Genomic DNA, 25,651 nt, shown 5'->3' on the forward strand with positions numbered 1-25,651 from the left:
CGCATTATGTGCAAATTTCCTGCATCTAGATTTAAAATGCAGAATGTGGAAGAATAGTATGACATTGTGTGTGTGTGTGTGTGTGTGTGTGTGAATGATTGGATGGGCTTTACCACGTGATCATCATCCCTCCACTCGACTGGAGTTTTCACGATAACCGAGAGAGCGGCTTTGGTCAATTTGCCCGTCAAAAATTAACCAATATTGAGCTCCAACAAATATAGATTTTATACGATGGGAGACAAGAAGAGCCCCACAAGGTAAAAAAAAAAAAAAAAACGTATATATTTATAAATATATTTATGTTGAAAAATTGCCTAAATATGTGATGAACACTTGTAAACAGAGTGCGCTACCAATGGATGAGTAGCGCCGCTAGCTAGTTAGCTACATTGTATCTTCATGGCGGCGGATTGGCTCTTTTATGGGACGAGTCTGATCATTCGACTCAAATAAGAGTCGTTTGTATTGTTGTGTTTTTTTTTAATATATATATATATTTATATATTTATATATACACACATTGATTAATATATTAGCTTAAATGGCTATGTTGACAGTGCTGGGCCCCATCTCTGTGCGTGTTTTCTTTGAAGGCCGAAGCGGCAACCCAAGCCCTCTTCGGACGATGGATACTGGGACTGTAGCGTCTGTACGTTCAGGAACACCGCGGAAGCTTTCAAGTGCATGATGTGCGATGTCAGAAAGGGAACGTCAACACGGTAAGAAAAACTACCAGGACATAATTTATTTGGTTCAAACTATAGATAGATACAGGTAGTGATTACTATTAGCTGTAACTGTATCAATCAGGCTGCTAAAGCTACAACAGAGGACTCATCAATCATTTTAGTATCATAGCCCAAATTCAAGTTGTTAGTCTGAATGAGACACTTCTAATTTGGGGACATTATTTGCCAGATTCTATGGTCCATTTAGTGTGGCAGATTGTCAATTGTGTGTGTGTATATATATATATGCATGAACATATATATTTTTAGTTTTATCCCATTATTAAATATATATTTATTTTATAAAAATTGATTTGGAACATTTTCCAGGAAAAGTAGTCAGTTGTCAACACTGTACCCTGTAACCCTGTTGTCCCTGTGCAGTATTTGTCTATGTGCAGTGTGTTTCCTCATGGTAGTTCACTTTACCATACAATGCAAAGAGTTGTAAATGAGAAGGAGTTCTCAACTGGCCTACCTGGTAAAACAAAGAAATGCATCATACAATAGGACTCTAGCTAAACAGGACCCCTGTATATTTCCAGTGTTCATAAGTATGCAGTGCATAATTCTGTTAATGGCTTAATATTCAAATGAAATAGATTTTGTCTCACGCGCTGAATACAACACAACAGATGTAGACTTTACCAAGAAATGCTTGTTTATAAGCCCCTTTCCAACGATGCAGTTAAAAATAAGAACAATGCAAATAGTAACACAGAATAAAATACACAAGAATAAAGCTATATACAGGAAGTACCAGATCACTGTGCAGCTATATACAAGAAGTACCAGTACCAGATCACTGTGCAGCTATATACAGGAAGTACCAGATCACTGTGCTGGGTAGCCAGCAGATTCCCTTACGCTTGTTTACACTGAGCTGCACTGGGGTTGCAATGCAATCATGGTTACATTAAGACACCATGGAGCCGGCATGATACGTTGAATACATTCTTTGTCCTCATGTTAGCTAGCAGTAGCCACAGCAGCCATTATGGATTGGCGTGTTGTGTTGAAACAACAACAGAGCTGATTGGCTGACACTACCATTGCTGCAGTGTAAATGATATGGTTGGAATCTGCTGGCTATGTGCAGGGGGTACAAGGGAGATATGTACATAAAGGCAGGGTAAATAATAATAGTCACACTTGTTTCTGTTTTTTAGGAAGCCTCGCCCTGTCTCCCAACTTGTCGCCCAGCAAGTCACTCCACAGTTTGCTTCACCCACACAGCCCAAAAAAGAGAAGAAGGAGAAATCGGAGAAAGATAAGAGTGAAAAGGAACCAACACTGAGAAAGAACAGCCACAAGAAGATGAGGTAAGGAGGAACCTATGTTTGAAGAACATATTTGCAAAGATACCATGAATGTTGAAGAAGATTTCAATCCTCTTACATTAGTGCAATGATTTACATGATTATTACATTTAATCAAAATCATTCACAGGTTTCAATTGACCCCTCCCTGTTAGTACCCTAATTAGCCATACTATTGACCCCTCCCTGTTAGTACCCTAATTAGCCATACTATTGGCCGCTCCCTGTTAGTACCCTAACTAATATAATATTGACCCCTCCCTGTTAGTATCCTGACTAGCCATACTATTGACCCCTCCCTGTGAGTACCCTAACTAATATAATATTGACCCCTCCCTGTTAGTACCCTAACTAATATAATATTGACCCCTCCTGCTGTTAGTATCCTGACTAGCCATACTATTGACCCCTCCCTGTTAGTACCCTAACTAATATAATATTGACCCCTCCCTGTTAGTACCCTAACTAATATAATATTGACCCCTCCCTGTTAGTATCCTGACTAGCCATACTATTGACCCCTCCCTGTTAGTACCCTAACTAATATAATATTGACCCCTCCTGCTGTTAGTATCCTGACTAGCCATACTATTGACCCCTCCCTGTTAGTACCCTAACTAATATAATATTGACCCCTCCTGCTGTTAGTATCCTGACTAGCCATACTATTGACCCCTCCCTGTTAGTACCCTAACTAATATAATATTGACCCCTCCTGCTGTTAGTATCCTGACTAGCCATACTATTGACCCCTCCCTGTTAGTACCCTAACAAGCCATACTATTGACCCCTCCCTGTTAGTACCCTAACTAATATAATATTGACCCCTCCTGCTGTTAGTATCCTGACTAGCCATACTATTGACCCTTCCCTGTTAGTACCCTAACTAGCCATACTATTGACCCCTCCCTGTTAGTATCCTGACTAGCCATACTATTGGCCGCTCCCTGTTAGTAACCTAACTAGCCATACTATTGACCCCTCCCTGTTAGTACCCTAACTAATATAATATTGACCCCTCCTGCTGTTAGTATCCTGACTAGCCATACTATTGACCCCTCCCTGTTAGTGCCCTAACAAGCCATACTATTGACCCCTCCTGCTGTTAGTATCCTGACTAGCCATACTATTGACCCCTCCCTGTTAGTACCCTAACTAATATAATATTGACCCCTCCTGCTGTTAGTATCCCGACTAGCCATACTATTGACCCCTCCCTGTTAGTACCCTAACTAATATAATAATGACCCCTCCTGCTGTTAGTATCCCGACTAGCCATACTATTGACCCCTCCCTGTTAGTACCCTAACTAATATAATATTGACCCCTCCTGCTGTTAGTATCCTGACTAGCCATACTATTGACCCCTCCCTGTTAGTATCCTGACTAGCCATACTATTGACCCCTCCCTGTTAGTATCCTGACTAGCCATACTATTGACCCCTCCCTGTTAGTACCCTAACTAATATAATATTGACCCATTTAACATACATTTAACATTTAAGTCATTTAGCAGACGCTCTTATCCAGAGCGACTTACAAATTGGTGCATTCACCTTCTGACATCCAGTGGAACAGCCACTTTACAATAGTGCATCTAAATCTTTTAAGGGGGGGTGGGGGGGTGAGAATGATTACTTTATCCTATCCTAGGTATTCCTTAAAGAGGTGGGGTTTCAGGTGTCTCCGGAAGGTGGTGATTGACTCCGCTGTCCTGGCGTCGTGAGGGAGTTTGTTCCACCATTGGGGGGCCAGAGCAGCGAACAGTTTTGACTGGGCTGAGCGGGAACTGTACTTCCTCAGTGGTAGGGAGGCGAGCAGGCCAGAGGTGGATGAACGCAGTGCCCTTGTTTGGGTGTAGGGCCTGATCAGAGCCTGGAGGTACTGAGGTGCCGTTCCCCTCACAGCTCCGTAATATTGACCCCTCCTGCTGTTAGTATCCTGACTAGCCATACTATTGACCCCTCCATGTTAGTATCCTGACTAGCCTCCTCCTGTTCTTTTAACCATTTAAATCCATCTATACCCTTCTCTGTCTCTGTTCCCCTCCCAGGCCCAGGTTAAAAAACGTGGACCGGAGCAGTGCCCAGCACCTGGAGGTTACGGTGGGCGACCTGACCGTCATAATCACAGACTTTAAGGAGAAAACCAAGCCCCCCTGCACTCCTTCCAGTGCTGCCTCGGCAGACCAGCACAGCCAGAGCGGCAACACTAGTTCTGACAACACTGAAAGGGGGGTGTCACGGTCGTCCTCACCTCGGGGGGAGGGCTCGTTGGTTAACGGAGAGACTCACTAACCCTACTCCCTCCCCCATTTCCTCCCTACTCATCCAACTTGGTCTCATGGAACAAGACAAGTGTGTCTCTGAATATTGCATAAAATTCTAGCATGGAAGATTACACCCAATGCAACAACCCCATGTCTGGTACTCCTCACCCCAACATCTCAACATGCCTAAATACCACCACCACCAGTTCCAATTGGGTTGAATACTACACTGCTTTCCCGTGATGAGCAAGTATAATGACTGGGCTTTTGGTGCTGGGAGAACGCTGTGTAGCATCAACGTATTGGTTTCAGCCAAGATCTGGGTTGTGTTCAGTAGGCACCAAACAGAAGAAAAATGGACTGAAGCTAGGGGGGGGGGTACCTGTCCCTGTCCAATAAGAAACACTCATAGTTGTTTTCTGTTGCACAACGTTTTAAATTGTTTATGGCCTGAGTGAACTGAAGCTGTAATGGTATTGATGGTGTTGGTCTCCTGTAGCTCAGTTGGTAGAGCATGGCACTTACTACATCAGGATAGTAGGTTTGATTCCCGGGACCACCTAATACGTTAAAATGTATGCGCGCATGACTGTAAGCCGCTTTGGATAAAAGCGCCTGTTAAATGGCATATATTATTATATATATTATATATTAGTGTTGAATGAACCCTGGATGCACAACTGAATAATGCCATGTGATGTACTTACGACACCTCAGTGTTAATAGTGTCATCACTCATCAGTGGTCGGCTTCTATCTCTCAACAATGTGGACTATTGCAGAGTAAACACGTTTTTTTTTGCTACAGAGGAATACGAATATGCATTATGAGTAGGGTTGCACATTTCCGGTAACTTACCCAAAGTCTGTACGTTTTCCACTAATCACAGTTGTGACATTCCCGAAATCAAGAGGGAATAAGTAGGACATTCAGTATTACTCCAACTGAGATTTCAGGAAAACTGGGAATTTTGGGAATGTGACCAGAATTTAGCAACAACTCTAATTATGAGGTGAAATATGAAGCAAGTGGACTACCTCTTGATTGTAAAAGATGAATTTTGTTAGCAGCAGATAGTTTGCACCTGCTGGTATATCGTGTACATTGATTCATGAGAAGATATTGGTCTACTTTCCCAGACACAGATTAAATCTAGTCCTGAACTAAAAATCACTTGATGGAGAATCTTCATTGAACATGCTTCTTCTTAGCTCAGGACTAAGCTTAATCTGTGTCTCAGAAACTGTCTCATTGTTTATGAAGCATTACTTTGTAGTTCAGCTAACATTTTACTGCACATGTTACTGAATCATATCACTGTTTTATGTTACTGGTTATAGCCAGCCATGTTGTATGTACGTCAATGAGAATCTCAATTATTGTGTTACAGTCTAATAATAATGTTTGAGTAAAAATGATGAAACAGTATTGTTAGTTTCTCTTCAAGAATTTTCTAGTCAAGCATGTTATCATCAACAGTTTATATTGTGAAATAAAATCTAATTGATCGATTTATCAGTCACACTGAGTATCCTCAATTCTTGTTCAGAGTTGGTGTAGCCTCGCAAGCCACCTGATCTCACAACCTTAGATGAATGGTTAGCTACCACACAAGGGCAGGCGATAATCCGTCTGCTAATTACGAGGCTGTGGCAGATGGGTCCTCACCATATTTTTTTCTACGCTCCTCACACAGGAGACTGTCATTTGGAAAATGCATTGACAGCTGTCAGGTTATACAAAAAGGATCTATATGTAACCTTTACATAATACCCTAGATGGCGTGGCACCACTAACCCCCCAAAAAAAAAAAAAATCACAAGAAATTAGCTCCCTGTTATACACTTGTGAAGGTGGTATTTATTAATGGCGTCAGACCAAGGCTCTGCATCTGTCCTCGTGCTCCTAGGCCTTAGTGCCGCTTTCGACACCATCAATAAGAATACTTGCTCTTTCCATGACAGACTGACCAGGTGAAAGATAAGATACCTTTTTTTGATGTCACTTGTTAAATTCACTTCAATGAGTTTAGATGAAGGGGAGGAGAGTGGTTAATAAATCTATGTTTAAGTCCTGAGACATGGATTGTGGGTGTGACATTCAGAGGGTGAATGGGCAAGATTGAAGTGCCTTTGAATGGGGTATAGTAGTCGGTGCCAGGCACACCGGTTTGTGTCAAAACCTGCAACACTGCTGGGTTCCCAAAGGGCATCCAGCCAATTTGACACAACTGTGGTGGGAAGCATTGGAGTCAACATGGGCCAGCATCCCTGTGGAACAATTTCAACACCTTGTAGAGTCCATGCCATGACAAATTAAGGCTGTTTTGAAGGGGATCCTATTGTTTGATATGCTACCTCTTGGTAATGTCATTTGGAAACACAATATCAACTTTCACTGCTATGCAGACAACACACAGCTGTGCATTTTGATGAAACATGGCAAAGCCCCAAAATTGCCTACCCAGAAGCCTGTGTTTCTGACATAAGGAAATGGATGTCGGCAAATGTTTAACTTTAAAACTCGGGACAAAACAGAGATGCTCGTTCTAGGTCCCAAGAATCAAAGAAATCTGCTCTTAGATCAAAGAAAAAAATCTCATGGGTCTCCCGGTCGCGGCTGGGTGCAACACAGCTCGGGATCGAACCTGGATCTTTAGTGACGCCTCTAGCATTGCGATGAGATGCAGTGCCTTAGACCGCCGCGCCACTCGGGAGGCCCCTGATTGCTCTTTTGACAAACATATAAAAAATGGGGGGCCAGTCTGTCCTATCGTGTGTAAATCTCCTGTCTTATCTGGTGTCCTGTGTGATCTTAGGTATGCTTCCTCTAATTGTCCCATCTATCTCTCTCCTCTTCTGGAGGACCTGAGCCCTAGCACCACACCTCAGGACTACCTGGCCCGACAACTCTTGGTTGTTCCCGTCCCCAGTCTACCTGGTCGTGCTGCTGAACCATTTTCTGCTGTTCTGCCTGCGGCTGGGGAACCTTCACCGGTCGTGCTACCTGCGGTTTTAACCCTTCCTTTCCCTCTCTCTTCTCTCTCTCCCGCACCTGCTGTCTTGACCTCTGAAGGCTCGGCTATGAAAAGCCAAGTGACATTTACTTCTGAGGTGCTGAGCTGCTGCACCCTCTATAACTAATGTGTTTATTATTTGACCCTGCTGGTCATCTATGAACGCCTTGAAGAACGATCTGGCCTTAATGACCACATACTCATATAATCTCCACCCGGCACAGCCCTCAGAGCCTGAACAATCTGTTTCTGTATTTTTTTGTGTTATCTGTGATCGTTTTGTTTGTCTTGTGTAGTTTCTTAATCATTCTACCTAAACTGTATGTGTAAACATGTATACGCAGGGCCCAGCTGTAAAAGAGACCTTGGTCTCAGTCTGTATTCCTTGTTGAAATAAAGGTAGAATAATAACTCAGTAAAATCAATGAAATCGTTGTATGTTGTGTTTATATTTTTAACTAGTTATCTAAACCTGTGTGTCAAAGCAAACCTGAACTTGGCTGTTTAGTGCCCACCTTGCTGCGAACAGGGGTGGCAGGTAGCCTAGTGGTTAGAGCCTTGGACTAGTAACCGAAAGGTTTGAATCCCAGAGCTGACAAGGTAAAAATCTGTCATTCTGCCCCTGAATAAGGCTGTCATTGTAAATATGAATTTGTTCTTCACTGACTTTACCTTTTTTTTTTTAAATAAAGGTTTTTAAAAAATGATACCTTTATCCTCAAGACTACATATTGATCTTGTTGGATATTCTGACTATCAAATCTGACCTCAAGTCTGTTCACTAGCTGATCCTAAAAGATGTAGTGGAGGCTGCTGTATGTGGATGAAGACATCCTGTCTCTCACTGTCGCTGTCCCTCCTCTAGCTGATCCTAAAGGACATAAAGTCCCTGGTGGACGAAGACTCCCTGACCTCTCACTGTCTCTGTCCCTCCTCTAGCTGATCCTAAAGGACATAAAGTCCCTGGTGGACGAAGACTCCCTAACCTCTCACTGTCTCTGTCCCTCCTCTAGCTGATCCTAAAGGACATAAAGTCCCTGGTGGACGAAGACTCCCTAACCTCTCACTGTCTCTGTCCCTCCTCTAGCTGATCCTAAAGGACATAAAGTCCCTGGTGGACGAAGACTCCCTAACCTCTCACTGTCTCTGTCCCTCCTCTAGCTGATCCTAAAGGACATAAAGTCCCTGGTGGACGAAGACTCCCTGACCTCTCACTGTCTCTGTCCCTCCTCTAGCTGATCCTAAAGGACATAAAGTTCCTGGTGGACGAAGACTCCCTAACCTCTCACTGTCTCTGTCCCTCCTCTAGCTGATCCTAAAGGACATAAAGTCCCTGGTGGACGAAGACTCCCTAACCTCTCACTGTCTCTGTCCCTCCTCTAGCTGATCCTAAAGGACATAAAGTCCCTGGTGGACGAAGACTCCCTAACCTCTCACTGTCTCTGTCCCTCCTCTAGCTGATCCTAAAGGACATAAAGTCCCTGGTGGACGAAGACTCCCTAACCTCTCACTGTCTCTGTCCCTCCTCTAGCTGATCCTAAAGGACATAAAGTTCCTGGTGGACGAAGACTCCCTAACCTCTCACTGTCTCTGTCCCTCCTCTAGCTGATCCTAAAGGACATAAAGACCCTGCTGTACGTGGATGAAGACATCCTCTCTCTATCCCTGCTCTCTAGCTGATCCTAAATGATGTGGAATCTCTGCTGCATGTGGACAAAGAGATCCTGACTCTGATCTTAAACCTCTCACCTCTGTCCCTCCTCTTTAGCTGATCCTAAAGGATGTGATATCTCTGCTGCTCGTGGCAACACAGACATCCTGTTCCTTCAGCCTGTAGAGGAGATCTGGTCCATTCTGAGTCTCTTCAACGCTACCCAGCTAGCAGCCATGGCCCTGGAGCTCGAAGAACCACGCATGGCCTGGTACAACCGTTTCGCCTGACACCCCTACTATAGCAGGACGGGGGGTGAACTCTGGGGTCATGAACATGACCAGGATTAGAGATAAATACTCTTAAGGTAAGTTTGTTTGTGTGTGTGTGTGTGTGTGTGTGTGTGTGTGTGTGTGTGTGTGTGTGTGTGTGTGTGTGTGTGTGTGTGTGTGTGTGTGTGTGTGTGTGTGTGTGTGTGTGTGTGTGTGTGTGTGTGTGTGTGTGTGTGTGTGTGTGTGTGTGTGTGTCAGTGCTTGATGGGAGGTGGGAAATGAAAGGTGAAGAGAATGTTGTATTATTTTATTAGGGAAGGAGGGAACTGTCAAGATCTCTTGAAGCTTCTCAGCTTGTTTTTAGCACCTTCTGTTAAGTTCTGAATTAGTAATGTTGGCCAAGGCATTTTCTGTAGGTGTCTTGCACCACCAGCTTCGACCAGAGGAGTTCACTGTTGCCATTCTTTTGCATGACTTACAAACTGTGTCTCACCAGCAATGTTCCCTCAAAAGAATGTCGGCACTTAGCACATTTCAGGTCTGCTAAGCGCAAACATGAACAATGTGAAAATGCTGTGCAACTTTCGGCACACGTTTACTGTGAACACTGAGGCAGTACTCGCTTTAAGATACAGTTCTATTAGATCATAATGTAGGCCTACCAGAGTGGTCTACCATCCAAAACAATAGAGAAAATACATCTCATAACATTTTAACATGGACATTTTATTTATTTAACTAGGAAAGTCAATTAATAAGAACAAATTCTTATTTACAATGACGGCTTAGAAAAGGCAAAAGACCTCCTGCGGGGACGGGGATGGGATTAAAGGTAAGAACACACATCAGGACAAGAGACAAGAGAGACACCACAAAACTACATAAAGAGAGACCTAAAACAGCAACATAGCATGGCAGCAACACATGACAGCACAGCATGGTAGCAACACCATATGACAACAATATGGTAGCAACACAACATGGTAGCAACACAATATGACAACAAAATGGTAGCAACACAACATGGCAGCATCACAACATGGTAGCAGCACAAAACATGGTATAAACATTATTGGACACAGACAACAGCACAAAGGGCAAGAAGGTAGAGACAACAATACATCACACAACGCAGCCACAACTGTCAGTAAGAGTGTCCATGATTGAGTCTTTTGAATGAAGAGATGGAGATAAAAGTGTCCAGTTGGAGTGTTTTTTGCAGCTCGTTCCAGTCTCTAGCTGCAGTGAACTGAAAAGAGGAGCGACCCAGTGATGTGTGTGCTTTGGGGACCTTTAACAGAATGTGACTAGCAGAACGGGTGTTGTATGTGGAGGTCAGTAGCAGCCAATGTGTGGTGTTCAATGTAGGTCTACATTCCATGAGACTTTTGAAAAAAAAACATACAGGGCTTGACATCAGTCTGTTTATCTACTTGCCCTTCAGACAAGGAGGTGACTGAAAATGTTGTGCTTGATGCAAGAAATCACTTTACAAATTAAAACACATTATTATCATCCCTATTCCATTATTACAAAGAATCAGACAAATGATGCTACCCTCTGCCTATTGGCTAATTAGCTTATTCAAGCCCGTCTCAAAATACAACACTTCCCCTTTAAGACAGAAAAAAAAGCTATTTTCCTGACTTGCTCGTCGTGAGTAGATGTGTCTGTTTTGAGATCAGAGCGAGAGCTGCATGTAGCCACGTGTGCACATTTAGCTAGTAAGAGAGAAATTATCCAGGTTATAGCTCATTTCTAGTCAGCAATGGGGGGGGGGTTGCCTTTCGAAGAGTCTAGAAATGCAAACGTTTTGTGCTCTTGTAGGAAGCAACCCCCCCATTGCTGACTAGAAATTAGCTATAACCAGGATAATATATCTTACTAGCTAAATGTGCACACGTGGCTACATGCAGCTCTCGCTCTGATCTCAAAACATACACATCTTCTCACGACCACGTGCGTTAAACACAGTCCAGTTAAAAGAGAATGGCACAGATGCATATAGGCCTACTACAGCTCTGAGTAAAAGGAAACATTGATAGTGTCAACTAACGGGGGAAACTCTAGAAAGTTGAGTTACGTTCAATCTCGTGCTTCTCTGAGCGCGCTGATATTTCTTCTGCACTGAGCACGCAGTGGAGGGAACATTGCTCACCAGCTGTGTACTGTGCAATGAACATATTGGCATGTTTCAAACACAGAAAGGATTAAACAATGTGTTGACTGTTTGGTGACAGTCAGGAATTTGGTGTCAATAGTTTTCCATCTATATTGTGTCACAGCCCTCATGTATGAATGAAAATGGTGCACACTGTCACTGAACATTTTGTTTCTGTCACGACTATGACTTGTTGTTACAGAATGACATGACATCAGTCCCCCTCCAATGGGAAGAGCTGCTGATGCCTCTGTTGCAGAAGTATAAACTCAACATCACATGGGGAGACCAGGACCTGCTCAACATCATCTTCCATTATAACCCAGGTGAGACTCGCCCTCATTAGGTCACACCATTTTAAAGGTCCCGCACTGTCATCCTATTTTCTGACTAAAAATATTCCTTGAGTGACCAAAACAACACCCATAATATTTGTACGCTATTGAAATGCTCAGAATGGAAGAAATTGTACCTTTTCTCTCATCGCTAACTCTCAGGAAGTCTTGACAGAACAGGCTCAGTGGGCGGGGAGCTTATATTCATGAGCTCACCTTGACTGACAGCTCTTTGAAACACCCTTGTGATCGTTGCCAGTTAATAAGGTAAACAATTGGCCACATGTCATTCTGCTCTGCATGTGCTCACTGCTCATTGTTTTTCTGTATTGTAATTGTTTTTAAAAACTTTTCCCATATCGTAGTTGCCACTGTGTCACTGCCAGGCACAGTTCAGTGGGAACTACAACTACAACACACACACACACACACACACACACACACACACACACACACACACACACACACACACACACACACACACACACACACACACACACACACACACACAATAGGTTTTATGGACTTATAGCTGGACTATATTTGTATGTACTATAGTGCAGACCAACATTTAACAGAGCAAGATATCTACACTGAAAGAAAATATAAACGCAACATGCAGCAGTGTCAAATATTTTACAGTTACAGATACCTTTAAAAAAAAGTAAGGCTGTGGATCAGAAAACCAGTCAGTATCTGGTGTGACCATTTGACTCATGCAGTGCGACACGTCTTTTTCGCATAGAGTTGATCAGGCTGTTGATTGTGTCCTGTGGAATGTTGTCCCACTCCTTTTCAAAGTTGCTGGATATTGGCGGGAACTGGAACACGCTGTCGTACACATCGATCCAGAGCATCCCAAACATGCTCAACGGGTGACATATAGTTGAAGTCGGAAGTTTACATACACCTTAGCCAAATACATTTAAACTCAGTTTTTCACAATTCCTGACATTTAATCCTAGTACAGATTAGGTCAGTTAGGTTCACCACTTTATGGTAAAAATGTGAAATGTCAGAATAATAGTAGAGAGAATGATACATTTCAGCTTTTATTTCTTTCATCACATTCCCAGTGGGTCAGAAGTTTACATACACTCAATTAGTATTTGATAGCATTGCCTTTAAATTGCTTAACTTGGGTCAAACATTTCGGTTAACCTTCCACAAAAAAAAACATAACTGACCTAAAGTTTGTCCAATCAGGCAACTTAGATGCACTTGTTTCGAAATGAATATGCATTCAAAATGCCAGGCTTCTGAGCGTTATTCAAATTACATACGCTATTCACTGCAGTTTACAGCCTAGTTTTCTACTTGAAAACTACATTGGCTTGTTGTAGCCAAGGTAGGATACATTTCTCACCCCTAAAACTTAAATAATAGACTAGCTTTTCGAACTGCTTACCTGGTGACCAGAGTATGTGAGTGGTTGGATATCCTGCTCATCACTCATGGAGTAGAGCTTGCGTATCGCTCCGGCGCCTTTCCTACCGCTCTGCTATAAACCACTCCAGGTCCTTTCCTACCTCCCCGCTAAAAACCACTCCAGGTCCTTTCCTACCTCTCAGCTAAAAACCACTCCATGTCCTTTCCTACCGCTCAGCTAAAAACCACTCCAGGTCCTTTCCTACCTCTCAGCTAAAAACCACTCCATGTCCTTTCCTACCGCTCAGCTAAAAACCACTCCATGTCCTTTCCTACCGCTCAGCTAAAAACCACTCCATGTCCTTTCCTACCGCTCTGCTATAAACCACTCCAGGTCCTTTCCTACCGCTCCGCTAAAAACCACTCCATGTCCTTTCCTACCTCTCAGCTAAAAACCACTCCATGTCCTTTCCTACCTCTCAGCTAAAAACCACTCCATGTCCTTTCCTACCTCTCAGCTAAAAACACTCCATGTCCTTTCCTACCGCTCCGCTAAAAACCACTCCATGTCCTTTCCTACCTCTCAGCTAAAAACCACTCCAGGTCCTTTCCTACCTCTCAGCTAAAAACCACTCCATGTCCTTTCCTACCTCTCAGCTAAAAACCACTCCAGGTCCTTTCCTACCTCTCAGCTAAAAACCACTCCATGTCCTTTCCTACCTCTCAGCTAAAAACCACTCCAGGTCCTTTCCTACCTCTCAGCTAAAAACCACTCCAGGTCCTTTCCTACCTCTCAGCTAAAAACCACTCCATGTCCTTTCCTACCTCTCAGCTAAAAACCACTCCAGGTCCTTTCCTACCGCTCTGCTAAAAACCACTCCAGGTCCTTTCCTACCTCTCAGCTAAAAACCACTCCAGGTCCTTTCCTACCTCTCAGCTAAAAACCACTCCATGTCCTTTCCTACAGCTCAGCTAAAAACCACTCCAGGTCCTTTCCTACCTCTCCGCTAAAAACCACTCCATGTCCTTTCCTACAGCTCCGCTAAAAACCACTCCATGTCCTTTCCTACAGCTCCGCTAAAAACCACTCCATGTCCTTTCCTACCGCTCCACTACAAACCACTCCATGTCCTTTCCTACCGCTCCGCTACAAACCACTCCATGTCCTTTCCTACCGCTCCAAACCACTCCATGTCCTTTCCTACAGCTCCGCTACAAACCACTCCATGTCCTTTCCTACAGCTCCGCTAAAAACCACTCCATGTCCTTGAGGCGGCGCACAATTGTCCCAGCGTCGTCTGGTTTAGGGGAGGGTTTGGCAGTCCGGGATTGCGCTCTAGCGACTCCTTGTGGCAAGCTAATATTTCTGTTATGATTTCAGATTTGAATAGCAGGGAAGTAGACACAGATATCATATCTTCTAACTTTTTGCCTAACTTTTGGGGAAAATTGTCAAAATTTCTGTTGTTTATAAAAAGTTGGAGAATGTGGATGTGGTTACTTAAACAACTGTAACGTTTGATCTGTATCAGAATATTCTGTTCAGATTTCCAATTTGAAAAACAAACAGAGAAGTAGAGGAAGATTTCATACGCTCTTAAATTTTTGTTTAAGTTGTTGGCAAAGTGGTCAAAGTAGCTGATTTGGGTCAAAAGTTGCATTATTGCATTTACAGTGAATGGAGTGTTGGAAGTGATGATGTCACAATGGGACCTTTAGAATGTTGAGGAAATCCCACGGAAGTGTATTATGGCTGTCCCAGACAACAACAAAAAAATTCCGTCGACCGAGAGTCATCTTTTCTTTTTATCAATTGATTTGTCGAAAGACGTACCTTTGTGTTTTAATAAAATCAACTATACAGTGCATTCCGAAAGTTCATTTCCCTAGACTGTTTCCACATCTTGTTACGTTACAGCCTTATTCTAAAATTGATTAAATAAATAAATAAAAATCCTCATAAATCTACACACAGTACCCCAGAATGACAAAGCGAAAACAGGTTTTTAGATATTTTGGCAAATTTCACCTCTGTGGAGATGAGAGAACCTTCCAGAAGCACAACCATCTCTGCAGCACTCCACCAATCAGGCATTTATGGTAGAGTGGCCAGACGGAAGCCACTCCTTAGTAAAAGGCACTTGACTGCCCGCTTGGAGTTTACCAAAAGGCACCTAAAGACTCTCAGACCATGAGAAATAATATTATCTGGTCTGATGAAACCAAGATTGAACTCATTGGCCTGAATGACAAGCGTCACCCCTGGAGGAAACCTGGCACCCTCCCTACGGTTGTAACGGTCGTCTGATGAGGAAGGATCAAATCAAAGCGTGGTAAGTGTTTATGAACACTCTAACAAAATAACAACGTGTGAAACGACAACGAACACTTCTGTCAAGTGCAGAAAACACTAACCAGAAAACAACAGCCCACAGAACACAGGTGGGAAAATGCTTCCTAAGTATGGTTCCTAATCAGAGACAACGATAGACAGCTGTCCCTGATTGAGAACCATACCCGGCCAAAACAAAGAAATACAAAACATAGAAACTGAACATAGAATGCCCACCCAAATCACACCCTGACCAAAAGGAAACTCACACTAGCAAACTTGCAACATTGTATAAAATAATGTTTCCCGCTGTAGGCTATTTTGGACAAAAGTAATCAGCTATTTTATGACGTTTCCACTGGATCAGAGCATTACATTTTTCCCTTTCATGCCGAATGGTTATCGAAAGGGAAAGAGCTGGAAATATTTTTCAAATACTTTGAGGAACTATTGTCATTCTTAATTGATTCTAAAAACAGACTCTTTTTACTTGCTGTTTGAGCTGAAGCAAAAATGTATTTGAGAAGTTCCACAGCTCATTATTGGTGGTGAGTTGACAATCAGAAATACTGATCAGATATACCCAAATGGGTACATTTATAGGTCTACATTTGCGCGCAGGTCATGTAGACTAGTCCTACTTCTATATGCTTAGTCAGGTGCATGTCCTTACTCAACATTGGCAGGAGCGTTTCAAACAGACAAAGAATAACTTAGCAAAACTCGTGAATGGAATGAAATCAACAAAAACTTGTTTCTCACAAGTGTAGCATAGGTTGTGAGTTCTGCAAACAATGTGTCTACTCTGACAATGAGAACGGTAAACGACTGTAATAATAATAATATATTTTATGCATTAACAGAAATTACCGTAACCAAACAAACATTGCAGATGAGAAATGATGTGAATTAACAGTAAATGTAGGCTACTTCTGGTGATATATGTAATGGGAAGTTGATAAACACAGCAAACAATCTACACAATGAAGTTATGAAACAATGAATAAGCACAAAATGGCGGGCGAGAGCGCATTCTGGAGAGATGTGCCGTGGCACGTGACCGTGGCATCCCCGCAGCCTCCTGTACTTCCGGCGCCGACAGAGATGGCCGCCTCGCTTCGCGTTCCTAGGAAACTATGCATGTTTTTGTTTTTTTACGTGTTATTTCTTACATTGGTAACCCAGGTCATCTTCGGTTTCATTACATACAGTCGAGAAGAACTACTGAATATAAGATCAGCGTCAACTCACCATCAGTACGACCAAGAATATGATTTTCGCGACGCGGATCCTGTGTTCTGCCTTTCAAGCAGGACAACGGAATGGATCCCAGCCGGCGACCCAAAAAAACGACTCCGTAAAAGAGGGAAACGAGACGGTCTTCTGGTCAGACTCCGGAGACGGGCACATCGTACACCACTCCCTAGCATTCTTCTCGCCAATGTCCAGTCTCTTGACAACAAGGTTGATGAAATCCGAGCAAGAGTAGCATTCAAGAGGGACATCAGAGACTGTAACGTTCTTTGCTTCACGGAAACATGGCTCACTGGAGAGACGCTATCGGAGGCGGTGCAGCCAGCGGGTTTCTCCATGCATCGCGCCGACAGAAACAAACATCTTTCTGGTAAGAAGAGGGGCGGGGGCGTATGCCTTATGGCTAACGAGACGTGGTGTGATCACAGAAACATACAGGAACTCAAATCCTTCTGTTCACCTGATTTAGAATTCCTCACAATCAAATGTCGACCGCATTATCTACCAAGAGAATTCTCTTCGATTATAATCACGGCCGTATATATTCCCCCAAGCAGACACATCGATGGCTCTAAACGAACTTTATTTGACTCTTTTCAAACTGGAATCCATACATCCTGAGGCTGCATTCATTGTAGCTGGGGATTTTAACAAGGCTAATCTGAAAACAAGACTCCCTAAATTGTATCAGCATATCGATTGCGCAACCAGGGTTGGAAAAACCTTGGATCATTGTTACTCTAACTTCGGCGACGCATATAAGGCCCTGCCCTGCCCTCCTTTCGGAAAAGCTGACCACGACTCCATTTAGTTGATCCCTGCCTACAGACAGAAACTAAAACAAGAAGCTCCCACGCTGAGGTCTGTCCAACGCTGGTCCGACCAAGCTGATTCCACACTCCAAGACTGCTTCCATCACGTGGACTGGGATATGTTTCGTATTGCGTCAGATAACAACATTGACGAATACGCTGATTCGGTGTGCGAGTTCATTAGAACGTGCGTTGAAGATGTCGTTCCCATAGCAACGATTAAAACATTCCCTAACCAGAAACCGTGGATTGATGGCAGCATTCGCGTGAAACTGAAAGCGCAAACCACTGCTTTTAATCAGGGCAAGGTGACTGGTAACATGACCGAATACAAACAGTGCAGCTATTCCCTCCGCAAGGCTATCAAACAAGCTAAGCGTCAATATAGAGACAAAGTAGAATCTCAATTCAACGGCTCAGACACAAGAGGTATGTGGCAGGGTCTATAGTCAATCACGGACTACAAGAAGAAAACCAGCCCAGTCACGGACCAGGATGTCTTGCTCCCAGGCAGACTAAATAACTTTTTTGCCCGCTTTGAGGACAATACAGTGCCACTGACACGGCCTGCAACGAAAACATGCGGTCTCTCCTTCACTGCAGCCGAGGTGAGTAAAACATTTAAACGTGTTAACCCTCGCAAGGCTGCAGGCCCAGACACCCTAGACCCACTCCAATTTGCTTACAGCCCAAATAGGTCCACAGACGATGCAATCTCAACCACACTGCACACTGCCCTAACCCATCTGCCCTAACCCATCTGGACAAGCGGAATACCTATGTGAGAATGCTGTTCATCGACTACAGCTCGGCATTCAACACCATAGTACCCTCCAAGCTCGTCATCAAGCTCGAGACCCTGGGTCTCGACCCCGCCCTGTGCAACTGGGTACTGGACTTCCTGACTGGCCGCACCCAGGTGGTGAGGGTAGGCAACAACATCTCCACCCCGCTGATCCTCAACACTGGGGCCCCACAAGGGTGCGTTCTGAGCCCTCTCCTGTACTCCCTGTTCACCCACGACTGCGTGGCCACGCACGCCTCCAACTCAATCATCAAGTTTGCGGACAACACAACAGTGGTAGGCTTGATTACCAACAACGACGAGACGGCCTACAGGGAGGAGGTGAGGGCCCTCGGAGTGTGGTGTCAGGAAAATAACCTCACACTCAACGTCAACAAAACTAAGGAGATGATTGTGGACCTCAGGAAACAGCAGAGGGAACACCCCCCTATCCACATCGATGGAACAGTAGTTCCAGCATCGTGAAGAAGGCGCAGCAGCGCCTCTTCAACCTCAGGAGGCTGAAGAAATTCGGCTTGTCACCAAAAGCAATCACAAACTTCTACAGATGCACAATCGAGAGCATCCTGTCGGGCTGTATCACCGCCTGGTCCACTGAGACAGGCATCCCCGCAGCCTCTTCAATGGATTAGTCCACTGAGACAGGTGTTCAATGAGAAAATCTATATATTTGCCACTGCTCGACAAACAGCCTATCGACCAGTCGACTAAATAGAGTCAGCCCTAAAGTGGATGAAGATGGTTATTACTTAAAGCTTAATCATTTAAAAAGTATAAAATATATCAAAAATGTGTATATAAAACACCCTGGTCCTGACCTCTCTGAAAGTTTTAACGTCTGAATGATGTTTCTAGCACAAACAGTGTAAGAGGTGTAGCCTTCCAAAGAATAAGAAGTATGGTGACCATTTAAAGTTGAGAGTCTTACCTTACAAGCCCCATTTAATAACAGTATGACCTCGTTGAAGAGGAGATCCAGGAGCGTGTCTACGTAGCCTGTAATGTTTTTGAAAAGGGAAATGTCTATTAAATGGATAGGGAATGTAATTCCCTTTTATTTACTGAGTTATTATGCTATCATTTAGTTGAAGTCGTGATCTACTCATTCTACAATGTGTTTTCTGGTGATTTGGAAGTACTCAATTTGAAATATGCAATATTTGGTTGTGAAGTTTTTTGTAAAACTTTTCAATGTTTGTATTTGGATTTTTTTGTGTACCTGAAATGCTCAATTGATGCAGATTTGAAATGAATAACTATGACTTACAGTATGTTGGGTCTGTCTTCACAGGCTGTGCAGCATATCTCCTCTTCTTTGCCTTGGGGAAGCTGATTTTGTATCGCAGACAGTAGATGTTGAATTTTCTAAAATGTCTATCATTACAGCTTGATGATAGTGGTAAGACGAAATGAGGTGGAATAATAAAACACAATGGAAATTACAAATATTATACACACCACAACTCCGTTTGTGGACAACATTCCTTCATGCCAGCTGTGCGCTGCCAGTTCTCAGACTCAGTGTAGTTGGCTTAGAGATGGAAGAACAAAACACAGTGATTATCACATTTGTTACAGAAAATATACTGTACACAAGTCAAAGCAGCCACAGTGACATTATCTAACATTATGACCAAACTTTATCAATGTAAAAGCAATTTTTCAAACTTGGGTCATCCTACATTGAACTGGTTTCATCCTAATATCACCCAAGTTGATGAAAAACATTATGTTATGTTATGTTATTATGTTACGTTATGCAACTGCCCAAAAATGTGTGTTTCAAGTTCAGACAGTACCTCCCAATTTGTATTTTTATTGTGTTTTATTCCAAGTCAACATGACCCAGACACACATTGCTTTATAGTTGACACTATTTCCTTAGCTTCTTTGTCTAGATGAATATGTGTTTTCTGTAAGTATACAACTTCCCAATGGTTGAACAGACACCCTCAGCGAACTCTCCATATGCACTCCTGCAGAGAGCCTGTATGTGTTTCCGTGCCAATGGAACTACCGTCCAGACCACTGTATATATACGGCAGCAACTCTCTCACAGCCAAATGAGAGGGCGTCTTCATTCTCCACAGCAACAGAGGTGTTTACCATGATGACAAGCAGCCAGCGTTCCGGGCTGTCTATGAAGCCATCCAGAAGGTAATGTCATCCTCAACTATCCCTGACACCTGTGAATTCAGGCAAAATGGGGGAGAGGTATGGGTATAGAAGTGGAGCACATCTGTGCGTCTAGGTGGTAGGTGTAGGAGTCAGGTGGTAGGTGTAGGAGTCAGGTAGTAGGTGTAGGAGTCAGGTGGTAGGTGTAGGAGTCAGGTAGTAGGTGTAGGAGTCAGGTGGTAGGTGTTGGAGTCAGGTGGTAGGTGTAGGAGTCAGGTAGTAGGTGTAGGAGTCAGGTGGTAGGTGTCAGGTGGTAGGTGTAGGAGTCAGGTGGTAGGTGTAGGAGTCAGGTGGTAGGTGTCAGGTGGTAGGTGTAGGAGTCAGGTGGTAGGTGTAGGAGTCAGGTGGTAGGTGTCAGGTGGTAGGTGTAGGAGTCAGGTGGTAGGTGTAGGAGTCAGGTGGTAGGTGTAGGAGTCAGGTGGTAGGTGTAGGAGTCAGGTGGTAGGTGTAGGAGTCAGGTGGTAGGTGTCAGGTGGTAGGTGTAGGAGTCAGGTGGTAGGAGTCAGGTGGTAGGTGTAGGAGTCAGGTGGTAGGAGTCAGGTGGTAGGAGTCAGGTGGTAGGTGTAGGAGTCAGGTGGTAGGAGTCAGGTGGTAGGTGTAGGAGTCAGGTGGTAGGAGTCAGGTGGTAGGAGTCAGGTGGTAGGAGTCAGGTGGTAGGAGTCAGGTGGTAGGAGTCAGGTGGTAGGTGTCAGGTGGTAGGTGTAGGAGTCAGGCGCAGGAGAGCAGGGATGTCTGAGAAGCGTGTTTTAATAAGACAGTCCACCAACACAGGAATGGCACAATCGAAAAGGACAACGCCCTCGTTAACAGAGAACCCGTACAAAACGCACAGAGAAACAAACAAAGTTCCAACACTCATACACTTTACATAACCGTGAAAACAAATAATGGTAAATCCCACCGAGCACATCACAATAAAATATTAATCCCACACAAACTTAGGCAGGCAACAGGTTACAATTATACACACAGAAATTAACGCAAATGAACCCAGGTGTGAAAAAGAACCAAAGACACAAAACAAAACAAAAAAGGGATCGGTGATGGCTAGTAGACCGGCGACGCCGACCTCCGAGTGCCGCCCGAACAGGGAGAGGTCGTGAAAAATTCAGAATTGAGAGGATGTGCATCCTGGATGTGCCCCTGTACTCAGCAACACTATTTTCTCAAGTCTACACTCTGTCTAAATAAGCTAATTAAATAAATAAATCAAACGTGAAAAGGTGTGTTAAATATCTGTGTGGAGGGAGGGAGCATCAGTCACATTCAGATGAACGCCTCACCACAGTGCAACTGATCTCTGTAGCTAGCCGTTGGGGCGCCGGAAAGCTCACCGCATGTCGTCAATAACCCAAAGTAGCCTTGTAGTACTCCAGAGCATCTGCACCTCTCTTTGCTCAACCTCACATTCAAATCAAAACATCCAGCTAGCCAGCTACTAGCTAGCTAAACCAACCATCCAACTGACGTGTCTGAGAGTTTTGAAATGCAGTGGTGGTTTGAGACCATTTGTAATTATACACTGAACAGAAATATAAGCACAACATATAAAGTGTTGGTCCCGTGTTTCATGAGCTGAATTAAAAGATCCCCGAACATTTCCATATGCACAAAAAGCTTGTTTCTCACATTTTTTTGTACAAATTTGTTTACATCCCTGTTAGTGAGCATTTCTCCTTTGCCAAGATAATCCATCCACCTGACAAACAGCTGATTAATCAGCATTATCATTACACAGGTGCACCTTGTGCTGGGGACAATAAAAGGCCACTCTAAAAAGTGCAGTTTTGTCACACAACACAATGCCACCGATGTCTCAAGTTTTGAGGGATTGTGCAATTGGCATGCTGACTCCGGGAATGTCCACCAGAGCTGTTGCCAGAGAATTGAAAGTTCATTTTTCTACCATAAGCCGTGTCCCATGTTGATTTAGAGAATTTGGTAGCACGTCCAACCGACCTCACAACCTCAGACCACGCGTATGGCGTTGTGTGGGTGAGCAGTTTGCTGATGTCAACGTGAACATAGTGCCCCATGGTGGCGGTGTGGTTATGGTATGTGCAAGCATAAGCTACAGACAACGAACACAATTGCATTTTATCGATGGCAATTTCAATTCACAAAAAATCCTGTGCTGAGATCCTGGTGCCCATTGTGAGGACTGTAACTCTGCAAAATCAATGACATTTTTGAATGTTGCGTTTATATTTTTGTTCAGTGTGTAAATATACTGTTAATTATTAAAACAAAACACATAAAAAAATGCAATCAAAAACAATTAGCTAAAAATGACTAACATTTACAAAAATGTACAGGAGCAATTTGTGTTGCTTCCTTTACGGTGCCATGGCAACCCCAAAAAAACATCAGGCTTTGGTTGTGGTAAGGAAATGTGTTCTACCTGGTTTATAAACTGATACAAGTTTTATAAATCATCTGGAATCCATCAGACCATTCGCCAAAATAGAAGTGAGGGAGTTAACCCTTCCGGGCACTCCGGGCCATTGGTTTTCTATTAGGACTTCCTTCCATACAGCTGAGTCATGCTAAATCGATAGTCCCTTTCATTTCTCAGTCATTCTACTACCGACTGCTCAGACCATCGTCCAACGCACACACCGATCACTCCTAATGACATGATCTTTACTGCTGTACCATCCTCCTCCTGCCTCTCCTTGTCCTCCTCCACCCATCTGTCAACGGAGGGGGAACCTGTCTCTCCTCTCCCTCACCCCGCCCTCTTCCCCCCACTCGCGGCTGTAGCCTTTGATCAGCTCCTGTTGGTTTCAACAGGCGGTTGGGGGGGTATGGATGGAGAGAGAGAGGATGGGGGGAGGAGGGAATGAGGGACTGAGAAAGGGAGAGGATTTATGCTGCAGTAGTTTATGTGTCGGGGGGCTGGGGTCAGTTTGTTATATCTGGAGTACACCTATCCGGTGTCTAATTCTCTCTTTCTCTCTTTCTTTCTCTCTCGGAGGACCTGAGCCCTAGGACCATGCCTCAGGACTACCTGACTCCTTGCTGTCCCCAGTCCACCTGGCCGTGCTGCTCCAGTTTCAACTGTTCTGCCTATGATTATTATTATTTGACCATGCTGGTCATTTATGAACATTTTAACATATTGACCATGTTCTGTTATAATCTATACCCAGCACAGCCAGAAGAGGACTGGCCACCCCACATAGCCTGGTTCCTCTCTAGGTTTCTTCCTAGGTTTTGGACTTTCTAGGGAGTTTTTCCTAGCCACCGTGCTTCTACACCTGCATTGCTTGCTGTTTGGGGTTTTAGGTACAGCACTTTGAGATATCAGCTGATGTACGAAGGGCTATATAAATACATTTGATTTGATTTGATTTTGATTTGATTGAGGGAGAGGGATTGAGAACATAGAGATGGACAGAGAGAAAATGAGTGGACATAGAGAAGGACAGAGAGAGAGAGGGGACATAGAGATGGATGGAGAGAGGGGACATAGAGATGGATGGAGAAAGGGGAATAAGATGGACAGAGAGAGAGGGGGGACATAGAGATGGATGGAGAGAGAGGGGACAGAGATGGATGGAGAGAGAGGGGACAGAGAGATGGATGGAGAGAGAGGGGACATAGAGATGGATGGATGGAGAGAGAGGGGACATAGAGATGGATGGAGAGAGAGGGGCAGGGAAGCTTCATTAGCTGATGTCCGTCCATGACCTCTGTGACCCCAGACCACTATCAGTGTGGCCAATGTTCTCAGCCATTAACTAAACAAGCAGGTTACATTACAGACCCAGCACTCGGCCCCACGCCAACACCAGTCTCTCTCTCCTCTCTCCTCTCTCTCTCTCTCTCTCTCTCTCTCTCTCTCTCTCTCTCTCTCTCTCTCTCTCTCTCTCTCTCTCTCTCTCTCTCTCTCTCTCTCTCTCTCTCTCTCTCTCTCTCTCTCTCTCTCTCTCTCTCTCACATACACACACAGACCACCGTAGCACATCTAAACGCTGCTCAATCCATAGTCCACTCTCAAGCTGGTCAAAACAGAGTTGGAAATATTTTAGTTGTGGAGAAATGTCCCTATAACTTCTATAGGTCTAGGTTTTAGTTTTAGAGCATTGTTGTAACATGTTCTTATAGTGAAGCTGGTCTTTTGATGGCTGAAATAAGGTCATCAGCCATTTTTATTCTAGTATGTTTGTTTTAGCTTTAAACAGCTTTTGTGCCTTCTGTTGAACATTTGGAAGAAGCTCTTACCAGCCCTCACTTTGCCACTGCTCTGTCAGTCTCTTCCTTCACTGCTCTTTCATTTCCTGTCCTTCTCCACTCCCTCCTAGTCCTTTGAGGACAGCAGGCCTGAAGCCCATAGCAGGCATTTCTGAAAAACCCTCTCATTCTCAGCACACAAAGAACTCTTCAGTCAGTTCTTCTCCCTGGACGACCTATTCCATCTTGCACTGAGGCTGCTTGCCAATAAACTGGGCCCACCATTACTGATATGAGCCAAGCCCACAGAAGAGTTGTAAAATGTTTAGTGCTGATGATGTTACTTTGAGACACAATGATGGACAATGAACACACACACACACACCAATACCACCCAACATCATCCACATTAAAATCGATAGGAGACAGTTAATGGTGCATTATGGGCTGCTGTTGTGTATGAAAGATAATAAAGCAAGTGTTTTCTTCCTTTTAGTGACCTAATGCTTGGCCAAACTGAGTTCCAATGAGCCCTCGTAAAAATGTAATTTCCTCTTATTTACAGTGCAAGCTGTAAAAGTGGGGCGCACCCACAGAATGTAGAAAAGACTCATACTTTATTCATGAATATGACTGAAGAGACTGTGTCTGCAGAGAGAGAGAGAGAGAGAGAGAGAGACATATGTTGACTGATTTGAAATGTTTACCCCTTCCACGGACACTGTGGCATTTACATTTACAAAAGCATACAAAATGCCAAGTCGTATTGTTTTGTAGTCTGCTGATAGGATGGTAAGAAGGTGTGATGACATCAATACATATAGTGGTTGATGAGTGTTCCTGAAGCAGGAATGGAGCCCTGGTGTGGTGCAGAATTTGTAGCAGTTGACGTGTCTCTGTTCTTCACAGTATCCGTTCGGAGACAAGCTCGTCCAGACTCTCCCGGGTACAGGAGACCAAACAGACCTAGTTTAG

At 43.9% G+C, this 25,651-nt stretch overlaps 1 protein-coding gene and 1 pseudogene across 1 annotated transcript; both read left to right on the forward strand.

The window, feature by feature from the left end:
* Positions 1-91: 91 nt before the first annotated feature.
* LOC118395985 (YY1-associated factor 2-like) lies at positions 92-5,841 on the forward strand. Its single transcript, XM_035790111.2, has 4 exons — positions 92-260; positions 597-722; positions 1,901-2,053; positions 4,104-5,841. The coding sequence occupies exons 1-4, from the start codon at positions 235-237 to the stop codon at positions 4,345-4,347; spliced, it is 549 nt and encodes a 182-aa protein (XP_035646004.1). The 5' UTR covers positions 92-234; the 3' UTR covers positions 4,348-5,841.
* LOC127908471 (glucoside xylosyltransferase 1-like) lies at positions 4,893-25,651 on the forward strand (annotated as a pseudogene).

The sequence above is a fragment of the Oncorhynchus keta genome, chromosome 17 (genome assembly GCF_023373465.1).
Source record: "Oncorhynchus keta strain PuntledgeMale-10-30-2019 chromosome 17, Oket_V2, whole genome shotgun sequence".
Taxonomy (NCBI): domain Eukaryota; kingdom Metazoa; phylum Chordata; class Actinopteri; order Salmoniformes; family Salmonidae; genus Oncorhynchus; species Oncorhynchus keta.

Bases quoted from the DNA above. Each gene is read 5' to 3' on its own strand.
- LOC118395985 (XM_035790111.2), top strand. From the start codon at position 235: ATGGGAGACAAGAAGAGCCCCACAAG. The intron at 261-596 runs GTAAAAAAAAAA...TTTTCTTTGAAG, and splicing joins GACAAGAAGAGCCCCACAAG to GCCGAAGCGGCAACCCAAGC. The intron at 2,054-4,103 runs GTAAGGAGGAAC...TTCCCCTCCCAG, and splicing joins AACAGCCACAAGAAGATGAG to GCCCAGGTTAAAAAACGTGG.